We start from the raw sequence: 15373 nt of genomic DNA, 5'->3' as shown, positions 1-15373 counted from the left end.
TTACATGCAATTATAAAAATATACTATATCTCCTTTTCTTCCGAATTTCTATTAGTATATATATACATTTTCTCTTTTTTTGGAGAATTCTTCATTTATGCTTTTATAAATATCGTTTAGATATTCAGAATTTGTTTCTGAATGCTTTTTATTTCGATTCGAAATTATTTCTTGATCATTTTGATGTCTTTTCAAATTGTTTCGAATATTGTTATTCATATCTGTACATATATTTTTATCAAAAATTGTATGATAATCATTTTTTTGTGTAAGAAAACCCAAATTAAATGAATTCATGTCATAAGATAAATTTTCATCGCCTTCAAGCATTTGAATGTAATTATAATTATCATCTTTACTGCTACAATTCGTACTTCCACAAATTTGTTTGTCACCAAATACTGGATAATCATTCATATGCATGGTAGGAAATATATCAAAATATGAATTTACAACATTGCTATCATTTATGTCATCTTTATCGTTCCCATACGTAAAGCATTCATCAAAATAGGGAAACTCGCTGTCTATAGTTGATAAATTTTCTAATAGTTTAAAATTATACATCATAGAACTTTCATCCTTGCTGTTTTTTATTTCTCTTTTATTATCACACATTTCGTGCTTATGTTTTGAATTTTGTTTTTTCACATTAAAATCCCAATTTATATTTTCGTTAGCATAATTAATTTCTTTCCTCTTCTGAATTTCATTCAGAATATTCTCAATTATTTTTTCTGTATCCTTTGTGATTATATTTTCTTCTTTTTTTTCTGGTTTTTTTGGTGCTTTGCTTTCGATTTTTTTGTCAACTTGGTTTTTCCAGTCATGTTTAGTGTGGAGGCTTATTTGCGATTCTGTTTTGAGAGGCCTTATTTCTTCGATTCCATGAGCGAATCTGCATTTCCATTGATTCATGCATTTTTTTTTTTTCCAGAAATAACATAAATTAGTTTTGTATGTAGATAAATTGGTACTTGGTTGTAAATTTTCAATTCCATGAGCATATGCACAAAGATGATTGTTACAAGGTATATTTTTTTTTAAACTGCTACATAGCTTTGTGTTTTTTAAATTTGGTAATGGTTTTAATTCTTCTAACACATGAGCATAGTTGCAGTTTTTTTTGTTTGTACATTTGTTCTCTAAAAAATGTTTGCATATTTTGGTTTTAGAAAATTGATGCTTTATTTCAATAGACGCATTCATTTTTAGTATATGCAATTAAAATTTTTTTTGATGAGAATAAGAATATATCGATAATAATGTATACAAGTTTTTATTATAAAAATATAATTTATTTGGGAAAACACAAAATATAAATTTAAGTACAAATAATTCTATATTAAACAATAACTATTGATGGAAATTCAATTGCAACTTTATATTTCATATATGCATAAATATATTCCTTAATATGAGAACAATAAAAAACGCCGTTATCACTTAATTATGTTCAGAAAAAAAATTATGAAAATAAATTAAAATACATCCAGATAAGACATGGAAATATTTACTCGCTATGCTCAAAAATAGTGTAACAAACTATAGAGAAAAAAATTCGTATATAAATTATTCACAACGAAAAAATACTGTTCTTCCCAATGGATCATATATATATGTATACATAAATTTACAAGTAGACTCTATTAAATATCAAAATAATTTTCAATTTTTATAAAAAATATAAAAATGAACAATAATGTCACTAAAAATATTATAAAATGGAAAATGAGAAGAAATGTGATTTTATAAAATAATGAAAAATATATAATGAATAATGTAATTATATAAATTAAATAAATATATATTTAAAAAGGGATTTATAAATATATAAAATAAAAAATATACACATTGCATACATCTACATAATACACATGCTTGAATATTTTAAAAAACTCGGATCAAATTTAATCGAAAAATGTTATGTTTGATTTAATGTGATATCTGATATATAGCAATTTTATGATCAAATAATGAAACTCTATAAATGTACTTTTAAAAATAATAGTTTGATAATAATTCCCAATTTATCTCATATTTGTCATAATAGACAAAATAAATAAATGTAAAGATGTTGCATATTTTAATAATCTATGTAACAAAAGGACGTTATAATCGAATTTAATCGTTTTATATTTATAGTTTTAATTTTTAAAACGAAAAAAAATCAAAATTTATTAAAAAACATTTTCCATTAGGCTTTTTGTTTAAGGGTGTATAAATAATTGTCTATTTTATGCCAATTTATATTAATATAACCAACATGAAAAATATATTTAATTGTATATATATGTATCATAAGGAGATATATTTGCAACTATTGTTAAGTTTCACTCTCAGACAAAGCATGGTTGTTTTTTAAGAAAATAAATTATTAAATAAAAAGAAAGCGGAACATTTTATTTGTATATAAATGTTAGATAGTATACATGCACATGCATATACTTTCTTTAATTACATGTATTTATTATTTTTTTAATTCTATATAATTTTCGAAATAAGTCTCCGAAAATAATTTTTTAAACTACCATATTTATCATTTAAAAAAAATTAATTCCATTAAAAGTACCAAATAAAAGTTTATGAAATAAAAAAATGCAATCAAATATAATAAATATAACAAATAATTAATAAAATTAATTGTTTTATCAAGGAGACCCATATACTTGAAAATAGACAGGATGTTCAAAATCAATACGACTCATATATTGCATGCTATTATGTAATATGTTTTTTTATATGAAAGAATATTATTTATAGTATCCTTATAGTGTATGTAATTTTTAATTTTGTTAATTTTATTAAACAGACAGATTGAATGCTAACCTTTAAATTATTTGTATATAAATAAAAAAAAAATTGACGCTAAAAAAATCCAAAACATCCTCTTTTTACATAAACATTTTTCAAGGTGCATGAGCCAAATTTTTAAGGATTAAAAAAGGGAGAAGTAAAAAAATATATATTCAATTACACTATTCACCTTCTAATGATATAATTAAACACAAATGTTGTTGACAAAAAAAATGTATAGGAAGTTATTATTGACAATGGCGACAGTTATAAATATAAAAACACAAAGAAATTAATAACATGCATATACCATAATTCTTACTATGACAAGTATAATTTCCATGATTCTGTATTATGTGCATATTTACACTTTTATTCTTAAAAAAAAATAAGTTTTAAATTATGAATAACTAAAAGTTTATGGTTATACATATTAGCTTATATATATATACATATATATATATATATATAAATGTATGTAGATACATATAGAAGTTCTTGGAAGGAGTTAATTAAAAAAGGATAATAATAATAAATGCAGGCATATATACATATATATGCTATGTATATATATAAATAAAAATAAAGAAGTGCGTATATATGTGATGGAGGGAAAAAAACATTAAAATAAAGAAAGTTTCACATATAATATAATATAATAAAAATGAATGAATTAACAAAATATTGATACACATATTGTATATACATATATGTGCATATATTATTATTATTGTTTATTTTCGACATGCATTCACAAAGTAATAATAAAAAAAATGTACACATCTGAGAAAAAAAATATTTAAAAAAAATATGTAAGAATTTTAAAAGAAATAAAAATATAACATGTGTAAAACAAAAAAAGAAAAAGTAGTAGCAAACGAAGATATAAAAACATGATCTGAGTGTATGTGAAAAACGTTATAGTCATAATTATCTCCTGTGGCGAAATTCATTATATGCTCATAATTTACTGGTAAATATGAAGCTAAAATTAAAGAATTTGTTACAAAATAAAGACCCATTAATTCTGAAATTAAAAGTATCCACATATTGGAGAACAATTTAAAATAAAAAGAAAAATTTGTTGATATTTGTATAACTTGCTGTAGAAATTTCTTCATATTAATTGCAACGATATATGAAATATATATTAATGATATATATGGTGCATATATAATAGCTATATTATATTTAATATTAAAAAATAAGCAGGTTTTTTCAATTAATTTTGAAAATGGATCTCTTATATATATTCTTATAAATATAATATTTAATGTCGAAGCAATAATTTTATAAATAACAGTTAAAAACATAATTGAATTTAAAAACACATTTATTTTGCCAAATAAACTATTTGTATTCTTTTGTATTTCAATTTTCCGACTTAATATATCATTTAAAGAATAATACATACTTGTATTTGTATAAACAATATTTTCAATTTCCTTTTTAAGTTTATTATAGCTTTCTATATTATTGTCCACATTTTTTGCATTTTTTATATTATTATAAGAAAAATCTTTATCAGCATTTATGTTATTATAATCGTCCATATCATGATAAGCATGATGTATGTTATTTGTTTTATAAGACTGCGCTTTATTTTCACTATATATATCCACTTTATGTTTTCTTAATTTATATAAATGTTTTAAACCCTCTATTTGTTCCCTATTGGTTTTACTATAAAATGTATTCATGTATTGGTTTTCAGGAAACGACACACTTTTAAAAATTTGATTTGAAGCTGAAATTTCTTTTTTTGTTTTTTCATCACCCCAATTTGCATCGACTTTACTATTTATATCACTAACATTATTATTATCAGTTTTAATGTCGGTCATGACAAACTTTTTATTGATTTTTTTATATTCAAAGTCATTCACATCCCTCCTAGGAGTAGTAAGTGATTTACAGGTGATTAAAATTTGCTCGTCATCTGAGTTATCATTTTGTTCTCGATCAGAACTAATATTTGAATTATTTTTCATTAAAAAATAAGGAGAACTATTTGATCTTTTTAATACACAATCGTTATTTTCATTTATATTTTTATAAAAATAATTAATTGCTGTTGCCTCATGATCACTTAAATTACCATTTGTTTTTCGCAATTTGGATTTTTTTAGAGAATGTAAATTTAACTCATCATATTCATTTGCGTTAATGTTATCATAATTATTACTTACTAAATCCATATTTAAATCACAATAATTATATTGTATATCTTTTTCAGAATTAAACACACTTTTACTTTTAAATGTGCACATAGATTTCAATTTGTTTTTGAAACCAATAAAAGAAGAAAATCTTTTAGTATTACTTTCCTGACTATTATTACAATATTCATTCGGCTCATTGATAGTAAAGTTAGTTTTACTATGAAGTATATCATTATTATTTTTTCGATAAGTAATAGCATTGATATTCTTAAATATGGTGGTACTATTTTTGTTACTTCTCATTCTGGGATTAAATGTAGTCATATTTATATTCGATTTTTCAATCGTAGATGCATTATTTAGAAAATTTGAGATTTTTATTGTTTTTCTATGTCTTTCAATTTTATTTTGTTCTATATCTGAATTTAATGATTTTTTGTTTTTATTCAAAATTCCTAGAGGAAAGATATTTGTTTTTGATTTTAAAAGTTTTAAGTCATTTTTTGGATCAACATGAAAATCGCTAGAATTATTATTATTAATGCTATTTTTTATATTAAATTTACTCTCAATTTTTTGTAATTGCTCCTTTTTAAAAATATACTTAGTAAAATTGATGAGAATCCTCTCTTCTATATTATAAATTTGAATTTGGATTTTAGGTAAATTTAAATAATAAATAAATGTTATAATATAATCATAAATAAAATACATAGACGATATTCCAGCAACAATAGAATTCGTTGTCACACCCAATGCACATAAGTTTATTAACAATTCTCTAATTATAAATTGATAGAAATACATAAAATGATTTAATATAATAAAAATTAATATATTAATAAAATTATAAAGTTGATAAAAAATATTTTGAATTTTTGTTTTTTTATTTTTTTTGTATTCATATTCTTGATTTATATTATCATAATCGATGCACTTATTTTTATTTTCGATATAAAAATAAAACATTGTTTTATTAAATTCTTTAATTCGATTTTGATTTTGATGAATCTTGGTATATAATATATATTCTCTAAAAATTAATGTATTGTCATCTGCAATAACATAATTGTAATTTTTTTTATAAATCATCTTTTTCAATTCTACTAAGCCTAGCCATAAAAAGGATAAAAATATGATACTTCTAAATATGAAGAAGTATTTTTTAATCTTCTTACTCCCTCCATTTTTTTCTTTATATATTTTACTAATCTTAATATAATATTTTTTTATTAATTTTATATGCGAGTGTGAATAAAATCCAGGCGATAATATTTCTTTATAATTTCTTGAATCAAATATTGTATTAATAAATTCTATTGGTATAACTATATATAATAAGCACATTAATATACATATATTTATATGCCAAATATATGTTATCATAACATTTGATATCAAATTAGACAATTCCAATATAAAAAGAGAAAATATAGACATACATACTAAAAAGGTTATGAAAAATATGTTCTTATTAAACTGGTTTGAATAATTCAATATGTCCAAATGCCTTAATAAGTAGTGCGCTGATACCTTATAAAATACCCCGTGTAGAAAAATAATAGCTATCACTTCACACACAAATTTTGTATACATTTTATTTGTAATAAACAAAATGGGATTTTATTATACACACACAGAAATATCATCATTTAAAAATATACACACATAAATATATATTACGTAAAAATAAAGGAAAATACAAGCGAATATGTATAACTATAATTTAACGTACAAATATGTGGAAAAATGAAAATTTTATATATAAATTAATGTACGAATAAATGTGAGTGTTATGTATTGCATATAGAATAAATTGCGTTTGTAATATTTTTTTGTTTTTTTGTTTTTATTTCTTCATTTTTTTCCGATTTTTATTGTTTTCCATTTTACAAAAATTTATTCCATTTTAGGCAATAAAAATGTACATTACAAATTATATGCACGATTAGATATGCTGAAATGCAAAAATGTTCGAAAAACACAAAAACAAAAAAATGGCAAATTGAAAAACTGTATTGCGTATTTATATGTATATTTTTTTAAATTATATTTCCCATTAGTTTCATAAATCAATTGCTAAGTGAGAGTACCAAAAAATATTTTAAAAAATAAAAAAACTATATTTTAGAGAAATATTAATTAAATAAAATAGTCAAGGCAATTACATTAAAATATAAGTTAAAAAAAATGTTTACTATTTTTTAAAACACGCCGAACGATAAATATCAAAATGTAAAAAAAAAACAAAATAAATATCTAAACGCAAATTATGCATATATAAAAATATTTGTTAACATAATTATATGCTTAATTATTAAAATTTGGCACAGTTAGGCATTTTCTATTGCGCTTCGCATACATATCTACAATTATAAATACTATAAACATTTATCATCGTTTTTAAATTGTCTACATCAACAATTTTTACTATATTACATATTTTTCACAATTTAATGTAAATTAATAGTAAAATAAAATGAGAAAACGAAAAATGTAGAATAAAAATAAAGGTGTATTTTGCTAATACTACATTTATAAGTGCACATGTATTTTTTCATAAAGATATATGAAAAAATATGCATATGTGGATATAATATGTATTGTTGGATTTATAAAACAAAAGAGAACGTGAAATAATGTAAAAGGCTAATAATGTATTTTTTGGAATAATATTTTATGTTTAAAACTTTTTTAAAATTTTAATAATAAAAACTTATTTACCATATGAAAAGTTTATAAGACTGGCATCAAGATGTAAATATGAAAAAAAAATATGGAAAAATTTTTTTGCCTGATATTGGGGTATTTACTACAACGCCAATAAAGTTTAAGACTCTTTAATTGAACAGTATATAATTTAATACATCTTCATAGAAAATTTTCATTTATATATGTGAGCATAAATTGGAAATAATAATTTGTGCATAAATAATGTGTGTAGAAACTGTTTTTTTAGTATAGTCAAATTAAATCATAACTTCTTTTTATAAACTTATATTACATTTAAATATAGAACAACTCGAGGTATCACTGTTTAATTTAATAATAACAATTATGAACACATTTATATATAAACATAATTCATAATACAACAAATAGTGTGTTTAATTCACAAAAAAATAAGATATAGAGAAAATAATTAGGGTAGAAATAATAACAATCGAAAACTATGGACAAGAAGTTTATTTTTATTATTGTAATATATAAGACTTTATTATTATATATGTAAAGTATTCAGGAATACATTATATGAATATACATATGCAAATATATAAATATAAGTAGCACATATATACGTGAATGCTTACATGGGAAAACATTAATAACATTGACTTGGAAAAATTTATACAACACATGATCGAAAAAATGCTGATAAGTATTGCTTAATTATTTGTTATGCTTTAATTATATTAAATGGCAAATATACATAATATCATGCACCTTTACGAATGAATAAGCATTGTGTACGTAAATTACATATAAATGCCACATAAAATATTGATAGTTTTCCCTTATTTTAATTAAGAATAATTAAAAAAAAATTATAATTCATAAAAAATAATTCTTTAACGTATTTTTCTTTGAATATAAAACAAAATATATAATATTTTGGCATTAGCAATATATTCTTAATACTATTTTTTTTTAAGCTGAAATATTTATTTACTGCATATATGCAAAATACGTATGTATGTAATGCGTTTATATATATATATATTATATGCGTAATGCTTTATCTTAATGATTACGTATCTCTAGAAATCAAAGGATTAATGTGTGAGTAGTGCGAACATCAAAAAAACGAAAAAACCTGCTAAAATAAATAACTGTGAATAAATAATTAAAAGAAATGAATATCCTGAAAAACAAAAGGAAAAAAGTTTAAATTAAAAAGATTCTAAAAGAAATATTAAATCTTTTAAAATTGTGGGATTTGTTAGGAAAAAAATATATTGTATATTATTATTGATACATATAAATTTGTTACATATAATATATGCATGAAATTCGTATGCAAATGAATATATTGCTTATATAGCTACAAAAAAGATAGAAATACTAAAGATTGGTATTTTGATTACAAAAAGAAAACAAAAAATATTTGTGTACATATTTGCGCGTGCTTATAAACATATGGTATAGTTATGGGGAATGCACAAGGTGGTATGAATAATAATCCCTATGGATTTTTAGGTAGATAAAACAATTTTTTTCTAAAATATGCATAATCAAGAAAAAATGTAATCTATGATTGAGACGCTTTATTTGCAATAAATAAATGTAACGAAGCATGAATGAGTATATACCACATGCAATGTATGTATATATTCTGTGCATATTTTTTGGAATTATTACAAATTTTTTTTTAATGAGAAAATCCTCAAAGAAAAGGGGAAATAATTGCGCTCATAGAGATAGAAATAATGATAGGGCGTTAACACGCTTCTTTGTATACATATATATATATATATATGCTTATATAAGAAAAGATTATCACTTGCAACCTTTCGTTTTCACTATATCTATTCCCTTACTTATTTTCATTAATTTATACTTACTACTCATTCTTATTTCGCAGGAAAAAAGGATGATAAAGATAAAGGAAAGGATAAGGAAAAAAAAAAACTAGAAAGCTCACCCCCATCACATATAGGAAAAAGAAAAAAAAAGAAAAAGGGAGCCACTGGACATTCCAAATTACCTACTGTTACCCCTAATACAAAATGTCGATTAAAATTATTGAAATTAGAAAGGATAAAAGATTATTTATTATTAGAAGAAGAATTTATAACAAATCAAGAACAGATAAAAACAACTGATGATAAAAATTATGGAAAATTAAAAATTGACGATTTAAGAGGTTCACCTATGAGTGTTGGAACATTAGAAGAATTGATTGATGAAAATCATGGAATTATAGCTACCTCAGTAGGTCCAGAATATTATGTAAATATATTATCGTTTGTCGATAAAGATTTATTGGAACCTGGGTGTTCAGTTTTATTAAATAATAAAACTAATAGTGTTGTAGGTATACTATTAGATGAAGTTGATCCGTTAGTATCTGTTATGAAAGTTGAAAAGGCCCCATTAGAATCATACGCTGATATTGGTGGATTAGAATCACAAATACAAGAAATAAAAGAAGCAGTTGAGTTACCCTTAACTCATCCTGAATTATATGAAGATATTGGTATTAAACCCCCCAAAGGTGTAATTTTATATGGCCCACCTGGTACTGGAAAAACATTATTAGCAAAAGCTGTAGCAAATGAAACATCTGCTACATTCTTAAGAGTTGTAGGTTCTGAATTAATACAAAAATATTTAGGAGATGGTCCCAAATTAGTTAGAGAAATGTTTAAGGTTGCTGAAGACCATGCACCTTCTATTGTTTTTATTGATGAAATTGATGCAGTTGGTACAAAGAGATATGAAGCAACGAGTGGTGGGGAAAGAGAAATTCAAAGAACTATGTTAGAATTATTAAATCAATTAGATGGATTTGATTCACGAGGTGATGTTAAAGTTATTATGGCTACTAATAGAATCGATTCTTTAGATCCAGCTTTAATTAGACCAGGTAGAATAGATAGAAAAATTCAATTGCCAAATCCAGATACTAAAACTAAGAGAAGGATTTTCCAAATACATACTAGTAAAATGACAATGTCTCCTGATGTTGATCTAGAAGAATTTGTAATGTCAAAAGATGAATTATCCGGCGCCGATATCAAAGCTATATGTACCGAAGCTGGTTTATTAGCTCTTCGAGAAAGAAGAATGAAAATTACTCAACTCGATTTGCGTAAGGCAAGAGATAAAGCTTTGTATCAGAAAAAGGGGAATATACCAGAGGGACTATATTTGTAAAAATACTCTTTATTGTGTATATGTGGGTACGTAAACATACGTAACTGCGTAGATATGCGCATGTGCATATATTTATTTATATATGCAAAGACGCATACATATTGATTAGTGCATAAAAAGTTAAAAAAATAAATAATGAATAAATTTTGTTTAACAAATTTAATGAAATATAACATTGGGATAAAATAATGGATATATTTATATTATTATGCTCATTGTAAGCAACGAGGAAAATGAAGCAATATATTTATTTTATATAATTGTGAATTTTTTTGTTAATACACACATATAGCTACATGCGTGTATATATATATATATATATACTTGTATTTTTTTCCTACAAACTTTAAACAATTTACGCACTTATTTTAAAAGCAATGTAAAAATAATGGTATATGATGCACTGAAAAAAAAACGAAAATTTATAAGCCAAATAATAAAGCTGATGAGAAAAATATTCATAAAAATGAATGCAGAACATGCAGCTACATAATTTATTTGTACATTTCAGAGAATTTTTATTAATCATATTAAGTATTCCTAAGACGCTAAAATATAATTAGTTTATTTTTTTAAAAAAAATCATCATTCTTGTTTTGGGATTGCTTTTCACCTAGAAATTCTTTAACTTTGTTACTTAAAATTTGAACATAGTCAGGAGTTAAAATCATAAATTGACCTTCTGTGAATATGGGGAATAGTTAATCATATGTATAAATATATATGGTAAGCAATGAAATATGTATGCGTGTATATATTAAACGCAACTGATAAATAATAAACGTTAAATTTAACATATAGTTATCACAATTTTATTAACTTGGAAGAAAAAAGTAGAGTATAGCTAGTACTGTATCCGGGTTAAACTTGTTCTATAAAAAAGTCAAAAGTTGAAAATGGATTTTATATCTTTATATGAATGTAAGATGGTGTTACATCTTTTTAGGAATTGTTGTAACAGAAATGTTGCCATATGATTTGATACATAAAAATTATTAAAAAGTATTTAAATAATATTTCATGCAATGTATATAGCGATAAATTATATAACCATATCATTTTTGTTGGATTTTTCAAATTTTTCGTAATTCTCCATTAAAACATATATTAATGTGTTTAGGAAATTGTCAGCCTATTGATGTTTTAGAAAGTAAATAAAATGTTCATTAGTCGTATACATATGATTTATTTATAGCATCTGTGTTTTTTTGTTTATATTATTATATAGATAGATATATTTATTTTTGTTATTAACCATGTGAATATTTTCATGTGGGGAAAACATCAGGGTATAGCAAACCCTAATAAAAGTAGGGGAAGTTAAGAGATAAAGTAAATTATTATATATACACGTATTTTTAATATAAATAAAATTTGCATTTTAAATTAATTTAACATACTTATTTAAAACTTTCCACATTATATTTATTTTGTTTTTAAAAAGGGAAATATTTTCGATTTTGAAAAATCCTTCATTATCTATTTTAAATTCATTATAGGATGTCCTACTAGAAAGATAACATTTTTGTATACATTGAGCTAAATACATATACAAAAAATTATAAACATGAATAAATAAAGATATGCTTAAATATGTATGCTATAATATTTTGAGTACCTTGGGATAAAAACACCAAATATATCTAAATATTTATCTTTATTGTTTTTATTAGTATTTTCATTATTTTCTTTATCTTCTTTATAATAGTTTATTTCTTCAATAACCTTTTTAATAATTATCTATTTAATAGAATTTCATATACAATATTAAGGTAAAACATTTTCACATTATTGTTGTTCATTTATTGGGTTGCTTGTTTTGGAATATGCAAATACAATTTTTTTGTGCTTCTTACTTGCTGTCTAGAAGATTGATTTATATCATTATTAACTAAGTTGTAATAAGTGCTAAAATAAATCTGTTCTGATTCAGAAGAATGAATTATTATTCCGTATACCATTTTTTCCTTTTTTAATTTATAAGCACACACACATATATAGGTACATTTACTAGGGAATTCACAAACGGATAACCAAATATATTAATATATTCAAAACATGGTGAATATCATAGAGAGAATAAATAAATGAGGTTATTTACATACACTATAATAACACAAAGAATTTAATAAAGTCTGTTATTATCATTGAAAAGCATATATTTGAAAAAATAGTTATATACGCATATATTTATTATTTTTTTTTTTCCTTTTTTTTGAATAATTTATTAGTCAATTACACAATTAGAAAATTGGTATGGAAATATATAAATGCATCGGTTATAATTTTTTTTCACTAACTATTATTATAAAAAAACGATATATTAGAATTGTGATTTTTTACTTTATTTTTTAAAACAAAGATATATGCAATTACACTTATAAATAAATATATGCATATATTTATAAGGAGAAAGAACGAAAAAAAAAATATATATATAATTTTATTTTTTGTGTATACGCTCTATATTTAGCATTAATGTTTTAAGGTGTTACACTTTTAATCCAAATGGTTTATATTATTATGAAAGATTGGATTATGGACTATATTATATGATATTTTTGTCTTCGTATAGTGTATATATTTCTAATTATTCATATAGAAGAAAAAAAAGAAAAAACAATAAGTATAAAATATATGCATATAAAGTAACCACAATGAATGAATAAAATACATATATCAAGATGATTTTAAATTGTTGAAAGAACGGATTAAATTGCGAATTTTTTTTATTTAAAAAAAAAAAATATAAAACATTTGTAAAGTTATTACAATTTAAGAAATATCATGTGTTTCCCAATATTTACCCAAATAGGTATGTGTCAGACATATGCATATTAATGTAGTGTATATAATGTATCATATCATGATATATTATAGGACCTCAATTTATATATAATTAGCCATATTAAACATAAATAGTGTTTTTTTTCTTGTTTTTCTGCCCCGTTCAGATTTTATATAAGTGATATAGAATATTATGACCATTAAAGGGTTTATATCATTTATACATAAAAAAATTCCTAGTACCATTAAAAAAATCGATGACATAAAAAGTTTTGAAGGAAAGAAGTTTATAATTGATGGTACATTTTTTATTTACAAATTTATGTATGTTGCTTGGAAACACATATTAAATGACAAAAACCGAGATAGTAAGTATAAAGCTAATGAATTAGGTACATATATATTAATAAGGCAATATATTATTAAAAAAAGTATAGAATTATTAAAGAATCAACATGAATATTTTAAATCATTAAAAATAAATACACTTTATATAATTGAAGATATTGGGGCTAGGTGTGAGTTACAACCTATCGACTACAAATGTAAAAGACATGTATGGAAAGAAAGAGATACAATACGAAAAAAAAAAAAATTGTTCGATATATTAAACGTAGATGCTCATAAAAATGTACTGAGTTCTCCTGATGGATTAAGCGATACAAGTAATAGTAGCATTGGGAATATTCTCAGTGGGAGTTCAAAAAAAATCACAAGTATAATTACCCCATTTGGTGATAAAAAAGGGAACCCAAATAAAATATGTGAAAGAAAAACTGGAAAAAGAGAAAAGGTCGAGATAATTGTTGATGAAGATGGTACTCATGATTTATTTAAAAAAAATATATTTATAAAAATTAATTCTCAAACCGCTAATGATATATATAATTATCTGTTATTAGAAAAAATCCCTATTTTTATAACAAAAAATGATGCAGAAAAAGAATGTGCAATCCAATGTTCTCATGAAAAGGATATCGTTGTATCTGATGATACAGATGCATTAGCATTCGGAGCCCCAAATTTAATCAGATTCATAACTAATAAAAAAAAAAGACATATAATTAATAAAGATGAAATTTTGAATGAATTGAATATAAATTATGAACAGTTTATAGATTTTTGTATTTTATCAGGTTGTGATTATAGTGCAAAAATACCAGGTATTGGCCCAATAAAAGCTTATGAAATTATTAAGAAATATAAAACTATAGAAACTTTTTTAGAATCAAGTGCGTTTGATAAATATTCTAATACCAAGCGCTTCAACCGAAAACTTAGCGATGTATCGATGTCATTAAAGGATTATATCCTTAATGAATTTACATATGAACAAGCTAGAAAAATTTTCTTTAATTCGTACTAGTTGACACATCGATTCTCGTGTCTCATGCCAGCTGAAGTTGATGGAATATTGTAAACTTTAAATATACTTTTCTTTTTTTGTCATTTTTTTATATGCTAATTTTTTAAACTATGATATATTTCCTTCTTACTTTATTTTTATTTAAATACGAAACGATTTATTTTTTACAAAACATAGAATTCTTAAAATTTAAAAAAAATTTTAAAATAACACAATATTGAAAGAGCACAAATATTTGGCTTAGTGGTCATGTGCAATAGTATATTATATAAAAATTTAAATCAAATATATTAACAAAATAAAATAAAATTTTGCATAAACAGAAAAAAAATTGTCATATGATTTATTAAAAAAAATTATAACTAACGAGTAATGAATAAGCAAA

At 22.7% G+C, this 15373-nt stretch overlaps 5 protein-coding genes across 5 annotated transcripts; 2 read left to right on the top strand and 3 right to left on the bottom strand.

The window, feature by feature from the left end:
• Positions 1-51: 51 nt before the first annotated feature.
• On the bottom strand, positions 52-1209 carry PBANKA_1206800 (zinc finger (CCCH type) protein, putative; the record flags this gene model as incomplete). The annotated part of the gene is made up of 1 exon (XM_034566117.1): positions 52-1209. The coding sequence occupies one exon, from the start codon at positions 1207-1209 to the stop codon at positions 52-54; it is 1158 nt and encodes a 385-aa protein (XP_034422746.1).
• A 2408-nt stretch (positions 1210-3617) lies between these two features.
• On the bottom strand, positions 3618-6554 carry PBANKA_1206700 (protein GPR89, putative; the record flags this gene model as incomplete). The annotated part of the gene is made up of 1 exon (XM_034566116.1): positions 3618-6554. One exon carries the CDS (start codon positions 6552-6554, stop codon positions 3618-3620), a length of 2937 nt encoding a protein of 978 aa, XP_034422745.1.
• Positions 6555-9106: 2552 nt separating this feature from the next.
• On the top strand, positions 9107-10835 carry PBANKA_1206600 (26S protease regulatory subunit 4, putative; the record flags this gene model as incomplete). Its single annotated transcript, XM_034566115.1, has 2 exons — positions 9107-9155; positions 9541-10835. The coding sequence occupies 2 exons, from the start codon at positions 9107-9109 to the stop codon at positions 10833-10835; spliced, it is 1344 nt and encodes a 447-aa protein (XP_034422744.1).
• A 572-nt stretch (positions 10836-11407) lies between these two features.
• PBANKA_1206500 (AP-5 complex subunit sigma-1, putative) lies at positions 11408-12796 on the bottom strand (the record flags this gene model as incomplete). The annotated part of the gene is made up of 7 exons (XM_034566114.1): positions 11408-11517; positions 11656-11707; positions 11887-11967; positions 12091-12136; positions 12236-12343; positions 12454-12575; positions 12692-12796. The coding sequence occupies 7 exons, from the start codon at positions 12794-12796 to the stop codon at positions 11408-11410; spliced, it is 624 nt and encodes a 207-aa protein (XP_034422743.1).
• Positions 12797-13815: 1019 nt separating this feature from the next.
• On the top strand, positions 13816-14988 carry PBANKA_1206400 (endonuclease, putative; the record flags this gene model as incomplete). The annotated part of the gene is made up of 1 exon (XM_034566113.1): positions 13816-14988. The coding sequence occupies one exon, from the start codon at positions 13816-13818 to the stop codon at positions 14986-14988; it is 1173 nt and encodes a 390-aa protein (XP_034422742.1).
• Positions 14989-15373: the final 385 nt, after the last annotated feature.

This window comes from Plasmodium berghei (genome assembly GCF_900002375.2).
Source record: "Plasmodium berghei ANKA genome assembly, chromosome: 12".
NCBI lineage: Eukaryota > Apicomplexa > Aconoidasida > Haemosporida > Plasmodiidae > Plasmodium > Plasmodium berghei.
This window is presented reverse-complemented; position numbering and strand designations above follow the sequence as displayed.